The sequence below is a fragment of the Narcine bancroftii genome, chromosome 2, assembly GCF_036971445.1.
Source record: "Narcine bancroftii isolate sNarBan1 chromosome 2, sNarBan1.hap1, whole genome shotgun sequence".
Taxonomy (NCBI): domain Eukaryota; kingdom Metazoa; phylum Chordata; class Chondrichthyes; order Torpediniformes; family Narcinidae; genus Narcine; species Narcine bancroftii.
The window spans coordinates 333,185,719-333,211,080 of record NC_091470.1 but is presented as its reverse complement, the minus strand read 5'-3'; the positions used below and the strand labels follow the sequence as shown (position 1 = coordinate 333,211,080).

The window sequence follows — 25,362 nt, the reverse complement described above, 5'->3', positions numbered from 1 at the left end:
GGTTGAGAACCATTGGGTTGAACAGAAAAATCTGCAGACATGATTGGAGTGCAATACACGGAAGTGGTGGAAAAACTCAGCAGGACTACAGGATGTAAAACCCCTCCCACAAGTCTCTCTCATCCTCTATCCTGCCTCCAGCACCCTAGCCCCTGCCCTTTACAATCAGAGAGCTTCACCCCTCCCCCATCATGTTTCAGCTTTTATTTCTTCTATCTTCTCACCTATATCCTCTTACCTGTTGGCCTGTGCTCTTCCCCCTCCCCCCCCACCATTTTATTCAGGCACCTGTCTGCTTTTTGCTCATACCTGGATGAAGGACACAGACCCAAAATGTTATTTTCTATAGATGCTGCATGACCTGCTGAGTTTCTCTAGCACTTTTGGGTGTTACACTGATGGGCAGAGGGATCTTGCCATTAAAGTCCATAGTTTCGTTTTTTTTTCTCATTGGTTATTTATTTTTAGGGAGGAAAAAAAGGCAAAAAGATTTGAAAATTAGAGTTTTCTTAAATAGATGAGGATAGTGAAAAAGGCTCATGCCATGCTAGTCTCCAAAAGTCAGAGCATGGAAATTTATATTTCAATTTTACAAAACAGTGGTTCAACTGCACTTGGAGTAAAGTGTGAGGTTCTAGTCATCACATTAGCCTAGAGAAAGGATGAGAATGTGCTAGAAATTCATGTAAGGGAGATTCATCAGGATATTGCATAAATTGGGGGACTTGAGTTATGGGTAGAGATTGGATTGGTTAGGTTTGGTTTCCTGGAGCAAAGTTGGCTGAGGGGTGACCTGAATTACCATAGAATGGTTAGATAAATAGAATCTTTTCCTGTAGTGCAGGTATCAAAAACAATAAAAGAGGCTTTAAAGGGGACTTAAGGAGAAAGATTTTTTTTTACACAGAGAATGGTTGAACTTGCTGCCTGAGGAAGTGGTGAAATCAGATTAAGAGACATTTATACAGGCACTTGGAAAAGCAAAGCATTGAAGAATACAGTTCAAATGCAGGCAAGGAGTCAATGGGCAAAAAGGTCAGCATGGATGTGGTGGAGCAATAGGCCTACCATCCAACTCCATGTCTCTTTAATTACCTGAGAGGAATTAAAGAACATTTCATAATGCATCTGGATTTGCCAGAGAATCCCAGACACCTCAGTGTAAGGGATAGCCATGAAGACAATGTAGTGTACTCCAAACAGAGGAGACAGGACCAAGGTCGATTTCAGCAGTTTCCTGCAATCCAGAAAAAAAATCATTAGATTAAACATAACACAGATAGATACTGTCATTAAATTTTACATTCCCTTATTTCCATCTTTACACAACCACTCTCCATCACCCCTCATTAACAGTCACCATCAATGCCTGATGCAATGCTTGAGCCCATTTTTTTTTTTGTGATTCATGGGCAAAAGAGTTAAACATCTTAAATGTACTGATATTGTTAGTGGAGTTTCTCCAGAGAAAACATAAACCTGAGGTCAAAAATAGAAGCTGGAAATGCAGAGCAGCTCAGGCAGCTTCTGTAGAAAGGGAAACAACTACGTTTTTTGCATCTTATCTCCCTCTTCAGGTGCAAGAAAATGGAAAGGTTTCAGAAGGCTTAACAAAAAGGTAAGAAATAGATGTGCACCAAGACTGAAATTAAAACGTAATTAGTGATTTTAACGTTGAGGGTGGATTGGAAACTATAAAGCAGATGTTGTATTAAAAAGTGGTGAAGGAGATGTGTGAAGTGAATGTCAGGAAAAAATTATACCTTTAATACTCTTTCAAATATCTTGATGCCATTGCAGATAAAAGGCAACATTTCTTTAATAATGATGATGTGCTTTATCGTCATATAAATTGTACAATGAACACACGCAGCAAAATTCTTACTAACTGCAGCTGAACATGCCCTTGGTTAAAAAATAAACTCCAAAAGCAACAAAAAAAAACTACAATGGCATACAGTACTTAACTGAATCAAAAAGAGACAATAAATACAAAAACATAAATAAAGATATCTAGTTATCGTGGTGCAAAATAAAAGTGATTACTGAATATATCTGCATATAAGGCAACTGGGTGCATAAGATGACCCCCAGAATTTCTACTTAAGATGTAGGTTTTGAGCTATACTCAGTTATAAGACTACCCCAAGTCTGGCACTTACATCTTAGAGCTTACTGTCGTTTACCAACCATCCCACTAACCAGTGGAGTAATGCCATTAAGCACTCTACAAAGCAACACAGTCTTGGTTATTTAAAATTTAGCCAATTCATATTGTCAATTACCTACCATAATATGCATCAAAAGTTCCCAGCTGGTGGAAATGTAAACGCTAGTAACATCACAGAGGTGTCAGTTCTTATACAGGAACAAACAATGGGCTGAGTATAATTTTACCATTTACTTGAAGTTGATCTATTTATGCATAATATTATACTGACGAGACAATGTAAGCAGAACACTCCCTGGGTCCCTGGTTGACTGTTTATTATTCGTCAGCTGTTGCAAATGGCGAATGTTAGCTTCGCTTGCAGTGCTGTTATTGTAAGGTATGTTAGACAGATATATATATATATATATATATATATATGTTCTTATTGTTTTAAAATAATTAATCCAGCTTCCCAAATGTAAGTTTCTCTGGACAAATATTTGGTGACTGCATAAGTTATGCGAGTGTTTTATGCTGTTCTTCATTGCCATGGGGACATTCTAAACCACAGGATATTAAGGTTCAGATTCTAAACTTGCCATATAAGAAGACCCCTGGTTTTGGGGTGACATTTTTAGAGTTAATTCGGTCTTATATGCCAACATATACAGTAAGCAATCGTGCGGGCAGTTCCTTTTTGATATCGGAGCTGTCCCTGATTAGTTTGAAGCATTGTCAAGCTAAATGCAGTTATAATTAGAGAAACAAAGTGTCTTCATTTCAAGTCTAGAACAGTTCTGCCTCTTCCTTTCTGTTTCCACCGTGAATTCTATCTTGATTTTCCCATGCAGAAGGATCTGTTCCATCCAAACCTGAGAGCTTACCGATACTGTTGACGAGTATCACATCTTCCGACATTGGACTCTCTTAGCTTTGTGGCTAAAAGTCTGATAATGTTGATAAAAAGCATGAAATTTACCTGGAAGAAAAGAGGAATATTTTTATTGTGAAAGAAAAACATTAAACAAGAGACAGCTAAACTTACAGAATACACCTCAGTTCAAGTCTGATTCGAAAGGAAGGAAAGCTGTGCTTGTTCTTTTATGATATCTCACCAATATTGAAGCCAGAATAGGTAGCTGATAAATTAACTTTAAGTTTCCAGCACTGAGATCCCAGCACCTGCAGAGTCAAAAAGAGGAAGAATATCACTAGATGTATTGAGTTATATGATAAACAATGATCTACAATTCCTGGATTTATTTTAATTGTTGTAATAAGACCAGAGAGGAAAGGGAACAAAAAAACTGTTTTGGCATGGCAGTTTTAAGATAATCAGAATGACTCGACTAAAATGGCTTCATCCATACTCTCAGTTCTCTAAATTCATTAGAATTCTATGTGTCCATTTCTACATTTATAGAAGTAATCAAAATGGTTAGTTAATGGCTGTTATGTCAGGACTGTTAGAATTACAGAAGGGTCTAATTCTGTCCAACCATGCACTGCCCAACTGAGGCCGCATGAAAATTGGAGGAATAACACCTAATATTCCATCTGAGCATTAACATCGATATCTCTGGTTCCCATTAGGCCACTCCTGTGTCTCTTTCTCTCCTTCCATATTCCTTCTGTCTCCTTTCCACTGAGGCATGCTCTCTTCACAGGAAAAATGTACAGGATTCTGGAGGCAAGCACCCAGAGAAACAAGGACAGCTTCTTCCCCTCTTCCATCAGATTTCTGAATGGACAATGAACCACAGACTCCCTTTCTCCTATTTTTGTGCATTACTTATTTATTTTTGAATGTAATTTATAGCAGCATTTGCTGAAAAACAACAAATTTTATGATATGTTAATGACAATAAATTCTGATTCCGATTCAAATTCTGATTTGAGTGATCACATTAACTTTTCTAATCTTTTCCTTTTCGTCTATTTCAAGATGTTTTTATAGTTTAGTTTTATACTTGCTTTTCTACTTTGACCTTCCTTAATAATTCTGCAATCTTTTTTGAAATCTGCACTTTTTGGCAATATTAATATCCTCTTTCTTTGATCTCATGTACATCCAAACCAATTAAGAGTGCATTATGAAGCTTTTTTTTTCCCAGTCAAGTGTAATGGAAATGAAGAATGCTATCTCTCGAAAGGTCGAAGAAGATAGATAATTTGAAGAAGGAGATTAATAGATTTTTGTCAGACAAGAAGGCAATTTAATGGAAGCGATGTTCCGATCAACAATGATAAGTAAACAGGTTCAAAGGGCTGAGGAGCATGTTCAAGAAAGTCCAAATGTAAACATAGCCCAGAATTGGGAAGGAGATTTACATATAGACTATTGGAAATTCAAGTGGCAAATCAGTTTTATATATGCTTGTGATCATTTTCATCTTTACATTTGCTGCAATCTTATTAAGCGTTGTCCGTGAACTACTCTTTGCAGACGATGCCGCTTTAGTTGCCCATTCAGAGCCAGATCTTCAGCGCTTGACGTCCTGTTTTGCAGAAACTGCCAAAATGTTTGGCCTGGAAGTCAGCCTGAAGAAAACTGATGTCCTCCATCAGCCAGCTCCCCACCATGACTACCAGCCCCCCTACATCTCCATCGGGCATACAAAACTCAAAACGGTCAACCAGTTTACCTATCTCGGCTGCACCATTTCATCGGATGCAAGGATTGACAACGAGATAGACAACAGACTCGCCAAGGCAAATAGCACCCTTGGAAGACTACACAAAAGAGTCTGGAAAAACAACCAACTGAAAAACCTCAAAAAGATTAGCATATACAGAGCCGTTGTCATACCCACACTCCTGTTCGGCTCCGAATCATGGGTCCTCTACCGCCATCACCTACGGCTCCTAGAACGCTTCCACCAGTGTTGTCTCCGCTCCATCCTCAACATTCATTGGAGCGACTTCATCCCTAACATCGAAGTACTCGAGATGGCAGAGGCCGACAGCATCGAATCCATGCTGCTGAAGATCCAACTGCGCTGGGCAGGTAACATCTCCAGAATGGAGGTCCATCACCTTCCCAAGATCGTGTTATATGGCAAACTCTCCACTGGCCACCGTGACAGAGGTGCACCAAAGAAGAGGTACAAGGACTGCCTAAAGAAATCTCTTGGTGCCTGCCACATTGACCACCGCTGGGCTGATATCGCCTCAAACCGTGCATCTTGGCGCCTCACAGTTCGGCAGGCAGCAACCTCCTTTGAAGAAGACCGCAGAGCCCACCTCACTGACAAAAGGCAAAGGAGGAAAAACCCAACATGCAACTCCAACCAACCAATTTTCCCCTGCAACCGCTGAAACCGTGTCTGCTTGTCCCGCATCGGACATTTCAGCCACAAACGAGCCTGCAGCTGACGTGGACATTACCCCTCCATAAATCTTTGTCCACGAAGCCAAGCCAAAGAAGAAAAGAAGAAGAATTAAGCGTTTGGTAGATTTCCCAGGAGGATCTCTACCCAAGCTGGTCACTTGTCATACGTACTGTGTATCTGCCAGAGTTGCTCTCACACTTGCCCAGGCTGCCACAAACACACCAGGAACCCCTACAGGGGAACAAAAAATGCCAAGAATATTTTATTAAAACAGAAATTCTGAGCAAAACATTCTTTTCTGTTATAACTTTTTTTTGTGTCCTCTTCCTCAAATTACAACTAACTTAAAACTACAATTAGCACTCAATATTCTAATTCAGAAGTGTTTAGGCTCAAAAAACATTCCAAGGATTGAAACAACAGTTCATTCAGGCATGTAATTTGGTAATTCAATGTAGTGATAGAGGGAAATAAAGCAATCAGAATCAATGGCATCAACGTCAACATGTAGATCATAATTCAAGATTCCATTTCTGGTCAGGAACACAAAATACACAAAAATCTTAGCTCTGCCATGCAAAGGCACCCAAAGATGCATTATTAATACAGTGCCACTATAAAGACAAGAAAGAGAAGCAAAATGGAGTCCCTTCAGAGATAGAACATCCACAAATCCTGCCACTTCCAATATCACCACTGTCTGTGCCTCTGTAACCTCTACAGCCACATGGCTTCCTGTCCTGTCTAGAGGTGAACCCGAGTTAAAGGTATTCAAGACACGTCCCCTCACCCCATGGTTCCGAACTCCCAAGGTGTTGGGAAGCTGTAAACACCACAGGCCCAATGGGAGGCCTGCGCCCCATTGGTGCTCATGAATTATGGGCCCAATTTCCAGAAGGAGCACCCTGCAGCCAGCTGTGAAGCCTTGAATTGTTGAGGCCCATGCTGAAACTTAGTCCACTACTATTGTTTCCTGCTTTGTAGGATCCTCTCCAATGCTTCTCCTTCTCAGCATAGGTGAGGCTGTTCTCCTGCACCGATCCACTTCTTCCTCAGAGCTTGCCATCCTTGAAGTCTTGGCTACCAAGCATGGGAGCCACCATCTTGGATCTGGACCTCTGAGAGCAAATCATTCACTGGAAATTTCTGGTACTGGTCCTGTTGTACCAGCAATTTTAATCTGCAAGGGGCCATTTCATGGGATGGTTGGGCTGCAGAAAAGCACTCAAGAGCTTAGCCCCACCTCCCACTTTTCCTGGGTCAGTGGCCGTGCTGCCGTTACAGCAGCTCCAGAAACACCACAAACATCTCTGCTGGAAGACAATTTTGAATTGATGGGCTGAATAACCTGCTTTTATGTCATAGGTATCTCACTACTTCCCAATCCACATTGCACCCTTGTATACATTGGAAGGGGATTCATATTAATACTGATGATTTGGCAGGTTTTTTATCCAACAGTCAATACTGTGAGTAGAGGATGAACTTCCTACTTATTCATTAATCTACATCAATATTCATTGGAACCCCAGCCCAGCAACACAAGTTTTCTTTCATGCATCCAAAGGCTGTAGGTATGATGAAAATATTTTCTGCATTTTATTCAGTTAAGCAGTTATCTAATGGTTGCAAATCTTTATATTTGTCCAAACACCTTAATCAGAATACCAAGATATGCAAAGAAGGACACAATGAGAGTTTTTGTTTGCCTGTGACTGGATGAGGATATTGTCTGATGTTAACCAGCCAATATCTTTCAGATAGAGGGAGGAGGAGAGAGAGAGAGGATGCATCAGGAGAGAGATAAACAATTGCATACAGACAGAAATGCAGACATAAGTGACAGAGGAGACAACTGTTAGCATGGAACAAAGCACAAGACGTAGTGTAAAAAAGAGAAAGATGGATAGAGAATAAGATGGGGTAGGGGAGGGGGAGGGATGAGGAGGAGAGAAGACTAAGTTTGTGAAAAATCTTTATCTTACCCCAGCCTATTAAGGTGAAGCCCCAGAGATACTTCTTATCAGAAAAAAATGTCATGAAGATGAGGCTATGGAGATAGAGGCCTTCCACCAGAATCCAATAGTAATTAGTAGCCAGAAAGTAAAGGAAAATGATGACAACCATCTTACATCCAATCTGGAAGATAATGAGGAGAAACATATCAGAACAGCAACAGGGCAAATTTATTGTTCTAACAATAAGTTGTTAGAACAATAAATGGAAAGTCACACTGATCTAGTCAGATAAAAGGTTGAGGATAAATACAGCCTCAACTAGTCAAGTTCATGGATAGAACTGGAGGAGGTCAGTGGGTTGAGCAGCATCAGTGGGAGAAAAAGAATGGTCAACATTGCAGGCTGGAACCCTTTGTTGGGACTGAAAGCGTGGAGGAGCAAGAGCTGGTTTAATAAGGTCAAGGTAGGGCAGGTAGGACTGAGGCCAGAGGGCACCATTCATTTTCAGGATCTATCATCACTAGCAAGGCCAGCATTTATTGGCCATCCCTCGTTTTCATCGCAATCGGTTGGTGCGTGGCCTTCTTCCTCCAGCACATGCAGTGAAAGTTTTCGGGACAATGAAATGGTAGAGAAGGTAACTGTAGACAATCTGGAATTATAGACAAAAGTTAAAAGGAGACGATTTCATTCCCTGAAAGTGCTGGAAGTCTGACAACTTAGTAGTCGCCATAACCAGCATTAACTCTTTTCTTACATGTTTTATTTTAATTAAATTTACCTTCTCTGAATGTCATGTCCATTTCTGTCCATTTGTTTAATCATGTTAAATAGACTACTCCTTCCCTAACCCACATCAAGGATATATCCTTGTCAAAGTATTTAACTGTTTTAGAGGGTGTTCTCTCTGATTGCTGGTGTCCTGCACTAGTCCTCTGCTTTCCCAGAGTCCGCAACCCCTTGAGGCCGCTGCCAGTCATCTTGGGTCTAGACTCCGTGGTCACAGGATTTTAAAATTTAGACAAACATATTAAATTTTCTTTTTGAATAATCCTGTGCCTAACACTGGAAGACTGGACAAAGGATAATCGTGGATATGAATCCATTACTGCTCCATATTTTTCCTTCCACAATATATATGAAGAAAAAGTGAGAATTGCAAGAGAAAAATGCTAGTGGGGGAATAAAATGGTTAGTAAGATCTGATTGTGTATAATTTAAGAAGTATCTTGCAAAATAAAGTCACACTTACATACTGAGACTTATCTTGAGAAGGAGGAGCTTCAGCTATGGATTTCAGGTTCTCCCAGTCAACCCCCGAGTACAACACTGCATCCTTCACGAAGATGCTGATGGCTCGGAGCATGAAAGACACAAAGAGATGGATGTGGATGTAGTTCCTGGTACAGTGAAGGCGTCTGTGAGGGGATAATTACATATAAACAAGGGTTAATGTGAAATCTATCCATTCCATATCTAGGTCTAGATCCAAATAATAAAATCACTTGTCACAATCAACTACTGCAAAGTATAAGAGGTTAATCTTATTTTTAAAAAGGTCCCTCATTGACAAAGCCTCCTTTTATGTAAAGAAATATGAACTTTGATTCACAGCTTCAGGATGTCACAAAGCTTTGCAAAATGAATAGGATTAATTTAATTCCTGATGCAAGAATATTAGAAAGTGGGTGCACAGTTGCCTGGATCAAAAGTTGGCAGTATCTGCTGAAGTTAACTGACAAATCTCAAAATTCAAGATTCTTTTACTGTATTGTCATTTAATAAAACATGTAACATTACACAAAATTGCAATTAGTCTTCCATAAGGCAGACAAAGATTCACTATCAGCAGAAATTACCTGCTGCCCTTACAGTCAAAAAGGGAGAAGCAAAGGAGAGTCCCTTCAGATTCATTGAGTATCCATGGATTCACCTTCAACACTCCTGCAGCCTCTGCAGCTGCAAACAATTCATCGGCAACTCGAGCTCCAGATCCAAAACTCTGACATGATCAGGAATCCTTCAGCATTCAAGGTCTTTCAGGAGCCCTTCTCATCCTCTTGCATCGTGGTTCCAATACCTGGTATCCTTTCAGCCAGTCTCCAACAGTTCGGAGCCTGATGTGAGGCCTTTGATTGCAACTCACCAGCAACTCTCTGCCTGTGTGTTCTTCAGTTGCCGAGCCCCTCACTAGTCTGCTGCCGTGATCAACGTCATCTGCGGTTCATCTCCTCTGCCTCTCCTTCTCAAACAGAGGGTGTTCTCCTTGTTTGCTGATGCCTTCCTCCAATCCTCTGCTTCCCCAGAGGCCGCAGCCAGTCATCTTGGGTCTAGACTCCATGGTCACAGGATTTTAAAATAAAACACTGTCAGCTCCTTTAACAGGCCATTTAAAGCCTGATTTGGGCCATCAGTAGTTGAACTGGGCAGTAGAACCCTGCAAAGGAGCACTGTGTCTCCTCTCCTTGCTTTCCCCAGGTCCGTACCAATGGCAGGGTTGACAATGCAGCTTTTCTGGCAGTGCCACCATTTTTTTACTTTTCAAATGTGTTAAGATCCTACTATATCAAAATACATGGATGAGGTGATTTGTTTTCATCTTTATCACAGTGCAGCAGAACAAAAGAGATACATGCAGCATTGTAATATAATGTATTATAAAATGTTGTTGCTATAGTTGAAAGTTTGCTATCTTTAATTCCAAATACAAGAATCATGACCTTTTTCAATACTAAAATAATGATGCAAGATATGAAATAGAATCAGGATTTGGACATTTGGTCCCTTGTGCCTGTTTCCCTGTTCAATATGATTATGGTGACCTATTATTTCAATGAATTAACCACGTATCCTTTGATTCCGTTAATGTCTAAAAGTCTATTTCTATTTTGAATACCTTCACTGTATGAGCTTTCACAACTCTTCAGTCCCAATGACGGGTTCCAGCCCGCAATGTTGACCATTCTTTTTCTCCCACTGTCTTGGGCAGTGAATTCTGCACTCCAGTGGCCCCAGGTTCTGGAGGATTACCAATTCTGTACCTCTCCTGTCAATCTCTTCAAAAAACATTTTGTATTTCAGTGAGATTCCTTCTCATGTTTGTAACTTCAAAAAATTGCAGGCCTGGTCAATTTAAGCTGTTCTCATGCATCCAACCTGTCATCCCTGGAATCAGTCTGGTGAACTTTCCCTGTCCTCTCCTCATTGGAGGTATATTATGCCTTCAGAACCGAGACCAGAACTGGGCAGATTCTTCTGGATATAGTCTTACCAGCAGCAGGAGGTCATTACCTTGGTGCATAAATCCTCTTGAGACAAAGCTCACCCTGTCATTTGTCTTTTTATTTGCTTGTTGAACCAACAGCGAGTCTGGTCCAAGGGCACCCTTGTCCTTCTGAACCTTAATATCCATCAATTTTGCACCATTTAAAAGAAACACCACCTATCTATGTTTTCTACTATAATGGATGACCTCACATTTTTTCATGTCTTTTCCCATTCTCTTAACTTGTCTAAATCCATGGTTAACAGGTTTGAAAGCAGACAATTGTCCATCAGTTTGTTTCTGAAGAGATAGGAGCAAGCGCTTTCTACTTTCACAAAAGATGGAAGCGGAGGGGGGATAAAGAGATTTGGGGTCCAGGTCTACAAAAGCATAAGACGGACAGAATATGGCCTTTAAAGAATCAGGGAAATAATTCAGAAGTAGAGTCAGCTGCTGTTCTAATGTAGAGAAGGTGCATCTTTTTAACACATTGGGGCAGGCTTCAATCAGCACCAGCTAATTTCAACAAATCCTTCCTTTTCACAAAAGTTGAACCATATTGACATTGTGCCAAGGCAATGTTGTCTTGATCCTAAATTCCTTTTAGTGAGGTTGCATTCATGAACATAGTATGTATCCAATGCCAGGCCATATAGCACAGGTTGCCTCCCATGCAGAGTTTCTATGATATTTGATTCAGATTTAAAGTTGAAAGGTGTTGATGTGCAGAAAAACTTAGTGTCATGTACACAAATCACTGAAAGTTGACATTCAGTAAGCTATTAGGAAGGCAAACAGCATATTTTGTTGGTCTTTACTGACAAATAATTGATTTGCGCAAAAGAGTAAAAATTACTTGCTCCAATTATATAAGCGCAATTGTGCAAAACATGCCCCAGCATCTGCAGATTTTTTTTGTTTCACTCCAATTATACAAGGCCTTGGTGAAATGGCACCTCCAATAGTATGTACTGTCTAGTTTCTTTATTTTTTGAAGTGGGCAGATTGCATAGTTCCATGAAAGTGGTGACCAAGGTAGACAGGGAGGTGAAGAAGGAATTTGGCATGCTTGCTTCATGATGTGGGATATTGATGACAAAAGTTGTGTTTTCATGATACAGTTGTACAAGGCATTGTACAGGACATTGACCACCCAGTGAGGGGTTCAGCCGCTGATGGAACCAGATATTGGCGGGCAACGCATTCGGGGGATTCTCATGGGATGCAGGCTGTTGGGGACGTGATCAGGGGACCCGTGTAGGCTGTGGGCTGCTGGAAACTGTCTCACGGGAACCAGATATTGGAGCCGGGAATTGAGAGGATGCTGAGAACAGGAAGGGTTCTTGAAGGGCTCCGATTGTTAAAGTTGTTAAAGTTCCTGATTGTGTCGGAGATTTGGATCTGGAGCTCAAGGAGTTGACGAATTGAAATGGAGTCTGTGTGGCTGCAGAGGCTGTGGGAGTTCTGGAGGCGAATCCACAGGCATTAAGTGATTCTGAAGGGACTCAGTTTTGCTTCTCATTCTCTCGTACTGTAAGGGGCATTGGGCAATACTAATGGTGACTCTTAGCCTTATGGCAGGCAAAAATTAAAGTATTTCATGTGTTATATTTTTAATGTGTTATTATGCGACAATAAAGGGAACCTTTAACCTTGAATACTGCGTGCACATTTGATCGCCCAGGTATAGAAAGTATATCAAGAAAGGGATTCAGAGGAGATTAACCTGGATGTTGCTGGAGTTTGTTTTATAGGAAGAGGTTAGATTTTTATTCCCTAGACCATAGGGGGCATAGGGTGACTATTTAGAGGTTTATAAAATCATGAGATGCTTGGTCTCAGTCTATTTCCCAGGAGAGACAACTCTACAACTAGAGGGCATTGGTTTGTGAGGGGGGAAATATTCTGAATGCACTGGAGGGGCAACATTTTCAACTAGAGAGTAGCCTATATCTGGATCAAGCTGCCAGATGAAGCTAAAGGAGCAAGTACAATTATAATGGACATAGGAATGGCTTAGAAGGATATAGGCCAAATGCAGGCAAATGGAACTCACTTGGAATGCCAAGTTGGTTATCAGTGCTATACAACTCTCTCATTCTATGACTCTATAGGTGGCAGTGGAATTAATCCATGTGTTTCAAGGAACAACCGATGATCTCATTGAAACATACAAAATTCTTAAGGGGGTTGACAGGACAGATGCTAGGATGACATTACCTTGCCCACAATGTCTAGCGACGGGGGAATCAGTTATTCATGACTGAGAAGCCACATTTTCCATCAGAATAGAAATTAAGCAATGACATTTTTGACTTGAAATGGCTGTGTCAACTCACTTGCTGGATATAATCAATAGAGAGTTCAATAGATATTTTGGTTTGAAAAGAATCAGTGCAAGAAAATATCATTGAGCCATCAGATAAATTATTGAATGGTTGAACAGGTACAAGGGCATGTTCTTCTATTCCAGTTTCTTATGTTTTTGGCACCTAATTGATATTAATCCTTTAGTTCCAAACTTCAATTGCTGTGATATACATTTGTTTTAAAAATAAAAGACCTTTACAAGAGATCACTGATGGATCAAACACAAAATGTTGTGAAATCATCCCTACCCTAAGCAGAAATTCTCCTGCTAATTATATTAAACCCACAGGATCTGTGGTGCAATCTGACAACATACTTTACCTGAAATAGCCCAGTATAATAACAGCCACAGTCAAGGAACCAAATGAGATGGAGTACCCCACTGTGTAGATGAGGTACAGACGATAAAAAATATCCTGAAAGAAAATAATGAGATGTCACAGACTGTGGTACACATTAGCCACAAGATACAAACATGCAGAGAGCTCCTATCACCACCACAACTTATGACTAGTAATTGAACGACTGACAGCTCATACTGTGGAGGGAATATGTGTGGCTGAATTTACAGCTCTACCTAGGGATGGCTGTGCAGATGCACTGATTAAAATAGGCACAACATGAAGCCATATTTTTGTTAACATAATGTATAATACAACACTCAGAATAAATGCCAATTTTCCATTTCAGGGTGATATTAAATGTATTTCTCTATCTCTACCTCTTTCCTACAGCATTTTCTGGATTTCCAGATGTACTGCTCTATACAAGGGGTCTTGAGTATACTATTCCAGACTTCAAAGTCTGCAGAATGTAATGAGATGTCACAAGAGGTGGTTTGTATTGGCTTCAAGGCAAGAGCAGAGTTTCCACAAACTCTGCTCAATAATAGAATATACTGATGGATAGTCTTCAGCTATAATGCTTATATGCCTTTGTTGTACATATGATATCCCACTAATCTTTAGAGACAACATAAAGTTTGGAGTAGTGTTTCATATATAAAATATTTTGAAAAATTAATCCACCAAATGAAAATTCACTTTTCAACTATATGTATTTATTTTCATTTTTAATATCCATCTCTTTTGCTCAACTCAGTCCTTGATTTGCACTCGGGTAATTAAAGAGATTTAAATATAATCCTGAATTTACAATCCTTATTTCTACAGTTTATGCAGAATCCTTGGTTTTGCAGAGTTCTTGCGCATTACATTCAGTTTCCTATATTTCAGAAGGATTTCACTGGGATGTCTTGTTGGGGTTGCAAAAAACTCAGCACGAGTATAGACTTCCTTTTTTTTATTTCAGGTGACATAATCCCAGTCTTATAATGGTGATGGAATTCTGAACTTATTCCCAAAACCAGACCTCCAGTATTCACTTCCTTCCCAGACTCTCAGTGTACATCAATACTTTTCTATTCTGAACCAGATTCTGACAATAGTTCAGTTAGATAGACTTCAAAATGTTGAGTGATGATGAACCTTTTATTTTCTTTCAATATTTTTATTAACATTGAAATTTCACATCCAAAAATACAGAGTACATATGGATAAATGTTAAAATTCAGAAACATACATTACATTCCAGGGTACTCCACATTTTAATCAAATAGATTGCATTGTATTGATATTATATTCTTTTATTATAAAAATATGAAAATCTAAACCCACTACCAAGAAAGAAGCTTGTTTGGCCAAAAAAATACAAAAGAAAACAGAATTCTTATCAGAGTTATAAATGAGCTAATTAATCAACATTTCTAACTTCATAAAAAAATCAAAAGTAATTCAAAAAGGGTCCCCACAATGTTTGAAAATTTACATTAAAATTGGAAATTGAGCATCTAATTTTCTCTAAGTTTAAACATTACATTCCGTCACGTGACCATTGACCATGATTAGATGGGGTAACATCCCTCCATCTGAGCAACAGCGCCCGCCGAGCCATAAGAGAAATAAAAGATAAAACATGTAGCTCAGATGTCATTAAAGTTATGTCTCTCTCCAACAATACCAAATAAAACACCTGAGGGATTTAGTTTAAAATTAACTTTAAAAAGTGCAGAGAAAGTTTGAAATACTCTAGCATCTCCATTATTCCATTTATCACGATGAGAAAATACATCCACATAAAAACAAGATAGTTTGACTTTGGACGTGAGCCCTATGGACTACTTTAGGTTGAGGGAGAGAGTGGTGGGCACATAAAGAAGAGCAATTAACCAATTTGAAAATTACATTCCAAGTTTCTTTAGGAATGAAAAGTTGTAGGCTCTGTTCCCAGGCTTTTAAAAATTTTATCTGAAGGAGCCACTCTTATTCCCAACAACATAAATGTTAGATATTGAACCATTATAGAAAGGTTGTAACTTAAAAATTATATCAATTTATTTCTTATCAGTCCTCTTAGGAAATGCATGTAATTGAGATTGCAAAAAATCTCTAATCTGTAGTTAATAAAAAAAATAAGTAGTTGGTTGTCCATATTTAACTGAAAGTTGTTCAAAGGAAGAGAGTCTCCCCTCAACAAATAAATCTTTAAAATGTTTTATGCCCAATCTATATCATTCTTTAAAAGTTACATCAGTCATGAAAGGTTTAAAGAAATAATTAGAAAAAATAGGATTAGAGAGAGAAAACCTCATTAAACCAAAATGTTTTCTAAATTGTATCAAAATCCTCAAAGTATGTTTAATGACCATGAGAGAAAATGTTGTAACAGTATTAGATTCCAGAGATACCCATATTGGATGAACCTTTTTTAATCTGGGGTTGCAAACTATGACAATATTAAACTAAACCAAAGGTAGTTGATCCAAATTACTTGGTCAAAATAATTAACAACACAGAAGATTTATAGTGGAAATATTTAACTATGACCTGCACACAGGGTAAAATAAAAGATATAATATGAAAAGAGAATATTTCAGTATATTGCATTCTGTGAATAAACTAGAGATTAATTTTAAATTACACTGTCAATGGAGAAAGTTGCTTAAGATAAAGGCAATATTAGCAATAAAGATGGAAGTCGAAGGATAAGAGAAGCAGGTGAAAACAAAATTGTACACCCATTTGACAATATTTAAGTGAATCCTGTGCATATGATATTGCACATATGGAAGACGTTGTTAGTCTTCAGTTAAGAGTTGGCACATGATTTAAAGCTCTGGTATCATCTAGAGTTAATTTAATGCAATATTTGCCAGATCTACAGTAATAGGTAAAAAAACCATATCCTAATACACCAGCAAAACACCATGAACTGTAGATTCCAAGTCACAAGAGATCCTGGGCATACTTCATCATGCACTCAAAGTTTTTGGGTCAAATTCCAAACATCACCTCACTGATAAATTATTGAAACACCATGGGCTGAAGCAATTCCGAGGAAAAATCCACCACCATCTTCTTGAGAGTGACATATGATGAAAACTCTTCCTATATCTATCACGAGCATGACTTAGGAAAGTTGAGATGAAAAGGAATGGAATAGTAAAATCACATGAAAACAAGTTTTCTGGGCCCCAGAGATGTACTCAATATAAAAAAATGTATAATAGGGTAGGATCACTGGAAAATAGATGAGCATATCTAATTATGGAGGATGGAGGTAGGACAAATAATGCTAAGTAAATGTTTTGCATTACTGTACAAATGATTCAAGAATCTAAATCAGTAGAAAAGGATGGATTCTTTGCAAAAGAGATCCCAAGAATGTACAATTTCAGATAACAATTTAAAGTGCACCACTAAATCAAGAACAGGGAGTTTATTCATAGTCAAAATTAGATATTGCAAAATTATCATATTATTGTATATTAAATGTAGGTGTTTCTTTCTTTTCTTTCCTTTTCTTACTTTTGGGTTGGAGGGGGGATGTGGAGAAATATATAAAAGTATTTCTTTTGTATCATTGCCTATGGATATTTGATTAAAGTTTTATTCATTTTTTTAATGATGCAAACAATTAAATATTTTTTTATAAACCTGTCAAAAAAATTATTACTACCACCCTCAATTGTGCGGAAAGTGATTCTTGTCACAGCTAAGGAAGGAGAAGGAACAAACCTCTGCCTCCCCGAGAGAGAAAAAACAATTTTGAGAAGTGGATAAATATATTTTTGCAAAACTTTCAATGAAATCTCATAAGATGTTCATTAGAAGAATTCTGCTATTTGTGTGCTCTTGCTATGTTATCACAGGTCACTTTCCATTCATTTTTATATATTTCACTCAATCCCATCTTTTAAATTATTAATACATAACATTAACAGCTTAGGTTCCAGAAATAATGCTTGTGGCACACCACTTGATGAAAAAATAACATGAATGGATGACTAGATTGACCACAATCTTAATAATGCTTAAAAAGTTGTTTGAAAACTCGAATGTCCCACTTTCACTCTCACTTCTGTTGCTCTGGTGTTCTAACTATTCAAAGCACAGGAAGATTTCTCAATCATCTAGCTACACTAATAAACGCTGAGGTTGTTTAGTTCAATAAAATTGTAAATATTAGGGCTTAATAACATCCAGATAGGCTAAAGAATAAAAATTATTTATTTGTGTACGTCACCGTTTCTGTACTCAGGTTAAAACGTGCAAGGTTCCTCGAACACTCTGTGTAATCTGCCCATGTTCGATTGTTGCTCGGTGCAAGCTCCCAACTTCCATTCACACTGCACTGCCGATAGGCATGGCCTGGCAAATGACACAAAGTAAGTCAGTAACAAAGGCACTCTTATTCTTTATTCATCCCACCATTGTCGATTCCCTGATGCAACTACTAAGTTATCTGTTTTACTATTTAGTTTGAGAGGCATGTGTAATTTTGCAATATAAGAGAGATGTGTGTACTGCAGGTGAGCAGCAAACAAAATGTGATTTCTTAACTCTATGGTATATTTGTTTGATTCCAAGATGAATAAACACATTATTCATATCATTGTTGTGGATAGTTAGCCAGTTTGGTCAAGAAAGGTTTATTTGAAGCTGATTAAAGTAAGGCTTTTAGAAATTGTTTCTGGTGACCAATATTAAATGCCATGAGATTTAGGGTTCTCAAATTCAAATCACTCATTAAAATATTCATTTTCAATCCCAGTATGTATCCCCAACCTGTTGGGAAATCTACAGTATTCATAGAATTTGGCAGAGCCCCAAACTAAATTTCCAGCATAGATGTGAGGCTTGAGCCTCATGGCCATAACAACGGGTAAGAGACATTTTTTTATAGCTGTCCCATGCCAACAAAATCAGCCTAAATGTTGCTTTCCTTTCAATGAGCTACGTGAAGTATCTACATCACTGTGTTCATTGAACTATTGTCAAATTTCTTTGACTGATAACGAAACACAGAATAGGTTTATGACGCTCTGCCACTCCACATCAAAAGGAGAAAAATCCCAAAGGAACACAGGACTAAAATATCCTGAAAAAAACACAGAAATACCGGAGGACCTCAACCAATCTCACAGCATCCTTAGAAGGTAAAGATATATTACTGACATTTGGGCCTGAGCCTTTCTTCAAGGTATACCGCAATAGTCGGTAATATATCTTTACCTCCTATGGATGCTGTGAGACTGGCTGAGTTCCTCCACCATTTCTGCGTGTTTTACTGCGATCATGGAGTTTGCAGACTTCTGTATTTCACTAAAATATCCTAAGACAAAAATATTAATGGGAATGCTTATCTGCTGATAGCCAACCATCAAAATGAGATTAAAACTCTTCTTGAACAATGGGTGGGAGGACACATTTATCAGGGATGAGGAACTCCTTAATCATTTACCATTTAAGAAAAAAAGGAAAGTTAACTCCTGTGCAATTTACCAAGGGAATTTAAATAATTTCAGGTTGATTTCAGTAACTTTGAAGAATACAGCGTATGATGCGCGTCGAAAGAACAAAAGACTTGTTGATCCAAACCAAGGCTCTTATTAACTAAAAGACTGGAGCATATTACAAGTAGGTCGACCAGTCCAGAATGACCTGGTCTGGCTCGGAGCAATAATGTAATGCTCATCGAAAGAACCAAAGACTTGTTGATCCAAACCAAGACTTTTATTAACTAAAAGACTGGAGTGTATCACAAGTAGGTCAACCAGTCCAGAATGACCTGGTCTGGCTAGGAGCAATCCTTTAAGACCTGCCAGTAGGTGTGGCTACACTCTCAGCCAATCACAGTCATCCTACACTATCATCTGTACATATGTACATATACACATTGGTGATAGAATCTATACTATCACACAGCGTACTTTCAAAATGTACAATTAAAGCAACTCTTCTTTCTTTGTGTGCTTTCTGATGCATTCCAACAAATGCTACTTGAAATATGGCAGTCAGAAAGAATTTGTTACCTGGAAGCTTGTAGGTCTTACCTTGATGGTTGAAATCATATATGTATTCTGGACACTGCATTGGAACCAATTTTCCAGGTGATCCTTCTGGCCAGCAAAGGATGCCATCCCACTGGGGAGTACAATATCTCTCTGTGAAGCAAAGTACAAAGCTAGAATGGTTCAAGTCAGGAGACCCAGCCCTCTACAAAAATCCAAGTATGAGCACTCCAAGGCCATCATAGACAGGGCCGCGCCAAACTCAAGTTTCAAACGATCAGCACAGCCAAGCTGAGACTATGACAGGGAATGCATATAATCGTAGAATACAAAAGTCCAGCAACACAGAATCCAGCAGTGCAACATTCCTCAAAGAGTTAAACATGTTTTGGGATCATTTTGAATGGGATTCTAAAAGGAAGGTGACATCCACATCAATTAGAAGCAAAGTTACACTCACAGTCACTGTTGAGGACGTCAGGGTGGCCTTCCATTGGATGAACCTGTCTGGCTCAATGGAGTCCCAAGATGTGTCATGAGAGCCTGCACAGATCAACTGGCAGACATATTCAGACATCTTTAATCATTCCCTATGACAGGCCAATGTAAGGAATACATTGCAGATGTAAATTTTCTTGCATCCCCCTTTCAAATCAGAATCACCATTTCACTGCACTCTGGTAACATCATGGTCGGTTCTAATTCATCTCTGAAGAAAGTTCTTAATTGAAAGTAGCAGAAGATTGTATTATTCAAATGACATTTGTTTCCCTTGCAGATAACAATCTTCCACATATCTTTTTTTTGTTAATTTTTAAATTTTTAGAAGAAAAAAGCAAAAGAGAAGAAAAATTGGAGTATGCCAAGAAAATAAAAAAATTATACAGAAAAATCTATTGGAGATTACCAAAAGGTAAGGTCTTCAGAGAGTCATTCATATATGCAAGCAAAATTTTGTAAATATGGGCTCCATATTTTCAAAAATACATAGTATTTATCTTGCAGATTAAAAGTAATTTTCTCTAATTTTACAATTACAAAGTTCTGCATGCCATCTTTCCATGATTAAATCTATTTCTGACTTCCATGATATTGCTATACATTTCCTAGAAATTGCTAAAGCAATTAACACAAATTCAATTTGATAAATATTTAATTTTAATTTTGGTCTTATAACCTTAATATCACTCAATAAAAATAACTGGGTCCTGTGGGAATTTGATCCCCATAATTCATTCCAAAATAATTACCTGCCCCCTAACCAAAATTGTCTAACCTTAGGGCATTGCCAAATTGAATGACAAAAAGGTTCCAAACTCAGATCTACATCTAAAACGTAAATCTAATACAAAAAAAACCCAGAAAAATAGTATTTGGAAACCATATATGGATTTTATAGATAATTTTCCGCCCACCCCTTCTATCTTATCTGCTCCTCTTAATTTGTAATTTTTAATAACAATTAATGATTGTCTATGCTAATATTATTGTATATCAAATGGTAGGTGTTTCTTTATTTTCTTACTTTTGGGTTGGAGGGGGGATGATGAGAAAAATATAAAAGTATTTCTTTTGTATCATTGCCTGTGGATATTTGATTAAAGTTTTATTCATTTTTTTGCAAACAATTAAATATTTTTTTATAAACCTGTCAAAAATATTAGTAGTACCACCTTCAATTGTGCGGAAAGTGACTCTTGTCACTAGGTGATGCACAGCTAAGGAAGGAGAAGGAACAAATTTCTGCCTCCCCTCGAGAGAAAACCCAATTTTTGGATAGACTTCATCATCTTCAGATAAGGGGCAGCAGCTTCAATGTCTTTATTAGCTTGATCATCATCAAGGCTGTATCTCCTTATCTGACATTTGCATCTTCTCAAGCTGTGGTATGGCTGCTGTTAATAAATCAACCTGCTGATCCATAGTCTTCCACATATCTGATCCCTTTATGGACCATGTATGTAGAATTTTATTACCCATTGTTAAAGGGATTAATCTATTTTGAGTCAAGGGTATTTTTGGAGATCTTTTTCCCTTTGTTCCAACTAAATTATTCAATTTGCACCAAATACTTAAAATGTGCTTGGTTGAAGGTGCTTTCTTTCCACTAGAAATAGATCTAATATCCCATTTATATATATTTTTAAAACTTTATTTAAGATTTTCAAATTACATAAAAACAATACATAAAAATAATAGCAAACTAAACTAAACTAAACTAATATAAACCCACCCTCAGCACGCCCCACAAGGAGAGCAAAAAAAAACATATATCAACCAGCTTCAAACATGAACTATATAATATCTTAAGATATTTCTAAACCCATACATTTTAAATAAGGTGACCACATTTGAACAAAAAAAGAATAATTATCATGCAAACTATAAGTTACTTTTTTCATATAAATACAGGATCTCAATTCATTTTGCTAATGACTTATATTTACTTCTACATCACCTTTCCAAGTAATCGCAATACACTTCCATGCTACTGCTAGTGCTAACCTGAAACTTGTCCAACCCCAAACCAGTCAGTGAAACAATATAAACCAGAAAAAAAATTTCTGGAACTAATGGCAATTTAATCCTAAATAACTTTTCAAAAAATACTCTAATTTTTTTCCCCAAATGGTTGGACTTTATCACAAAACCAAACTGCGTCTAAAAATGTTCCAATATGTAAACCACATCTAAAAAATAAATCCACATTACTAGAATGATGCTTTTTTCAATTTCTCAGGGGTCAAGTACAACTGATGTAAAAAAATTATGATTAACCAAACTATATCTTACATTAAATAATTTAGTAACACATCTTGGCACATAACTTCCCAATCCTCTTGAGGTATCTTTCTTTGGCTTGGCTTCGCGGACGAAGATTTATGGAGGGGGTAAAAGTCCACGTCAGCTGCAGGCTCGATTGTGGCTGACAAATCCGATGCGGGACAGGCAGACACGGTTGCAGCGGTTGCAGGGGAAAATTGGTTGGTTGGGGTTGGGTGTTGGGTTTTTCCTCCTTTGTCTTTTGTCAGTGAGGTGGGCTCTGCGGTCTTCTTCAAAGGAGGTTGCTGCCCGCCGAACTGTGAGGCGCCAAGATGCACGGTTTGAGGCGATATCAGCCCACTGGCGGTGGTCAATGTGGCAGGCACCAAGAGATTTCTTTAGGCAGTCCTTGTACCTCTTCTTTGGTGCACCTCTGTCACGGTGGCCAGTGGAGAGCTCGCCATATAACACGATCTTGGGAAGGCGATGGTCCTCCATTCTGGAGACGTGACCTACCCAGCACAGCTGGATCTTCAGCAGCATGGACTCGATGCTGTCGGCCTCTGCCATCTCGAGTACTTCGATGTTAGGGATGATGTCGCTCCAATGAATGTTGAGGATGGAGCGGAGACAACGCTGGTGGAAGCGTTCTAGGAGCCGTAGGTGATGCCGGTAGAGGACCCATGATTCGGAGCCGAACAGGAGTGTGGGTATGACAACGGCTCTGTATACGCTAATCTTTGTGAGGTTTTTCAGTTGGTTGTTTTTCCAGACTTCCCATTTAGTTCTAGATTTATTTAAATTTGGTTTATCCATACTATCTTGCAACAAAGCATACATATCAGAAATAAAACCCTTTTTTAATGTATGCAAAATCAGAAACTCGAATTTCGTTAGTTCAGGTAATTTCATTTCTTTTCCATAATTATCCCTTACCAAAGCTCAAACTTGATAATAAACAAATAAAGAATTAACTGATGTTCCATTTTTTTCTCTAAGTCAATTAAAAGAAAGGAACTGCCCTTCTTCAAAACAATCCTCCATCCCCTTTACGCCTTCAGATTCCCATGCCCTTAAATACCTATTATTCATCAAAAAAGAAATAACCTATTTTGATATAATGGAGCTTGAATTGATATCTTACCCTTCATACCTATAGCAAAATTCCTTTTAGTCCAAATCCCTAATAAATGTTTTAAAACAGGCATGTTATATCTCTGTAATAAACCAGAGTTTATATATAAACTGATGAGCCTGAGACTCAGAAATACAAGCTAATTCCACTTTAGCCCAACTAGGAGGTTGCATGATCCAACACTGTATTAATAAATTTTAATTATGCGGCTTCATAATAATTTTGAAAATGGGGTAATTGAAGTCCTCCTAAAGCATATTTCCATGTCAATTTCTGTAATGCTACTCTTGCTAACTTCCTCTTCCATAAAAACTTCTGTATTGCCATATTCAAATCTTGAAAAAATACTTTTTTAAGTGAACGTGGAATCGATTGGAAAAGATATTGAATATGTGGGAAAATATTCATTTTAATACAATTTACCTGACCTATTAATGTCAACAGAAGATCTTTCCATTTAATCAAATCCATCTTAATCTTTCTCAATAATGGTACATAATTTAATTTATATAACAATTGATATTTCACATCAACTGTTACTCCTAAATATTTACTTTTATTGGGCCATCGTAATTTTGTAATCTGTTTACACTCACTATAATCTCCATCTGAAATTGGCAATATTTCACTTTTGTCCCAATTTACTTTATACCCAGATAGTGCACCAGATCACTCCAAACATTTTTGCAAATATTTTAAAGATTATTATGGGTGTGTCAGATATATCAATACATCATCAGCAAACAAATTAATCTTATATTCATCATTTGCAATTCTTATCCCTTTAATATTATCATTTTGTCTGATTGCTTGAGCTGATGGTTCTATGACCAATGCAAATAAGGCTGGTGACAATGGACAGCCTTGATATGTTGATCATGTTTACTTGAATGACAAAGAAGTTTGGCCATTTTGTCACCACACTATCAACTGGATTTTTATATAATGCCTTAACCCAACCAATAAAAAACAACCCAAACTTAAATTTTTCTAGCACTTTCAATAAAAAATTCCACTCAACTCAGTCAAATGCTTTTTCCATGTCAAGCACAGGTTGCTGACTCGATGCATTGATCAATGTAGTGATTCTAAGAATATTATCAGAAGCATACCTATTTTTAATGAAACCTGCCTGATCAGCATGTACTAATTGAGGTAAATATTTGGCAAGTCTATTTGCCAATATTTTAGCTATTACCTCATAGTCTACATTTAATGAAGAAATTGGCTGGTATGAGGCCACATTCTATGGATCTCTTTCTTTCTTTGGTATTACTGCGATTATCACATTTGAACAAAATTCTGGCCATGATTGTTCATCCATTATTTGTTGAAGTACATCCATAAATATTGGGGGAAAATCCTCATAAAACACATTATAAAACTCAACAGTAAATCCATCATCTCCTGGAGATTTACCATTTGGCATCTCCTGTATAATTTGCTTAATCTCAACATCTGTAAATGGAGATCACAATTCTTTAACATCATCTTCTCCTAACACTGGCAGATTTAAAGCAGATAAAATAGATTCAATAGAACCATATCTCAAACCCCCTCAGAAGTATATAATTTCTGATAAAATGAACAAAATTGATCATTAATTTCCTGAGGTTTATAGGTAACTATTGAATTCTTTTTCACAGCATTAATAGTTCCTGAAGCCTGTTCTGTTTTCAATTGCCAGGCTAATACTTTATGAGCTCTATTACCTAATTCATAATAATGCTGCTTAGATCTCTGAATTAGACGCTCATATTGGTAAGTTTGCAATGTATTATAACATAATTTCAATTTAGTTAATGCTGCCTTTTTATCTTCAGTACAATTTTTCTAAAACTCTTTTTCCAACTCAGTTATCTGTTTCTCCAATGTCAAACTTTCTGCCAAATACTTCTTTTTTTTCTTTTGCTGAATAACTAATAATTTGGTCATGTAAATATGCTTTCAAAACATCCCATAAAATGAAATTACTCCACACTGAATTCATATTTATATTCAAAAAAGAAACAATTTGCTCCTTAACAAAACTAAC

General features: G+C 37.7%; 1 protein-coding gene across 2 annotated transcripts in view; it reads right to left on the bottom strand.

The window, feature by feature from the left end:
• The window catches only part of pth1r (parathyroid hormone 1 receptor), a 162,775-nt gene that overhangs the window by 11,972 nt on the left and 125,441 nt on the right, over nucleotides 1–25,362 (bottom strand). For both annotated transcript variants that reach the window (XM_069922121.1, XM_069922122.1), the window contains exons 3-11: nucleotides 19,472–19,582; nucleotides 17,662–17,786; nucleotides 13,399–13,493; nucleotides 8,695–8,860; nucleotides 7,470–7,623; nucleotides 5,655–5,715; nucleotides 3,268–3,334; nucleotides 3,037–3,131; nucleotides 1,096–1,237 (exon numbers count right to left, since the gene is read on the bottom strand). In XM_069922121.1, coding sequence (XP_069778222.1) covers nucleotides 1,096–1,237; nucleotides 3,037–3,131; nucleotides 3,268–3,334; nucleotides 5,655–5,715; nucleotides 7,470–7,623; nucleotides 8,695–8,860; nucleotides 13,399–13,493; nucleotides 17,662–17,786; nucleotides 19,472–19,582 — 1,016 coding nt within the window. The remainder of the gene's footprint in view (nucleotides 1–1,095; nucleotides 1,238–3,036; nucleotides 3,132–3,267; nucleotides 3,335–5,654; nucleotides 5,716–7,469; nucleotides 7,624–8,694; nucleotides 8,861–13,398; nucleotides 13,494–17,661; nucleotides 17,787–19,471; nucleotides 19,583–25,362) is intronic.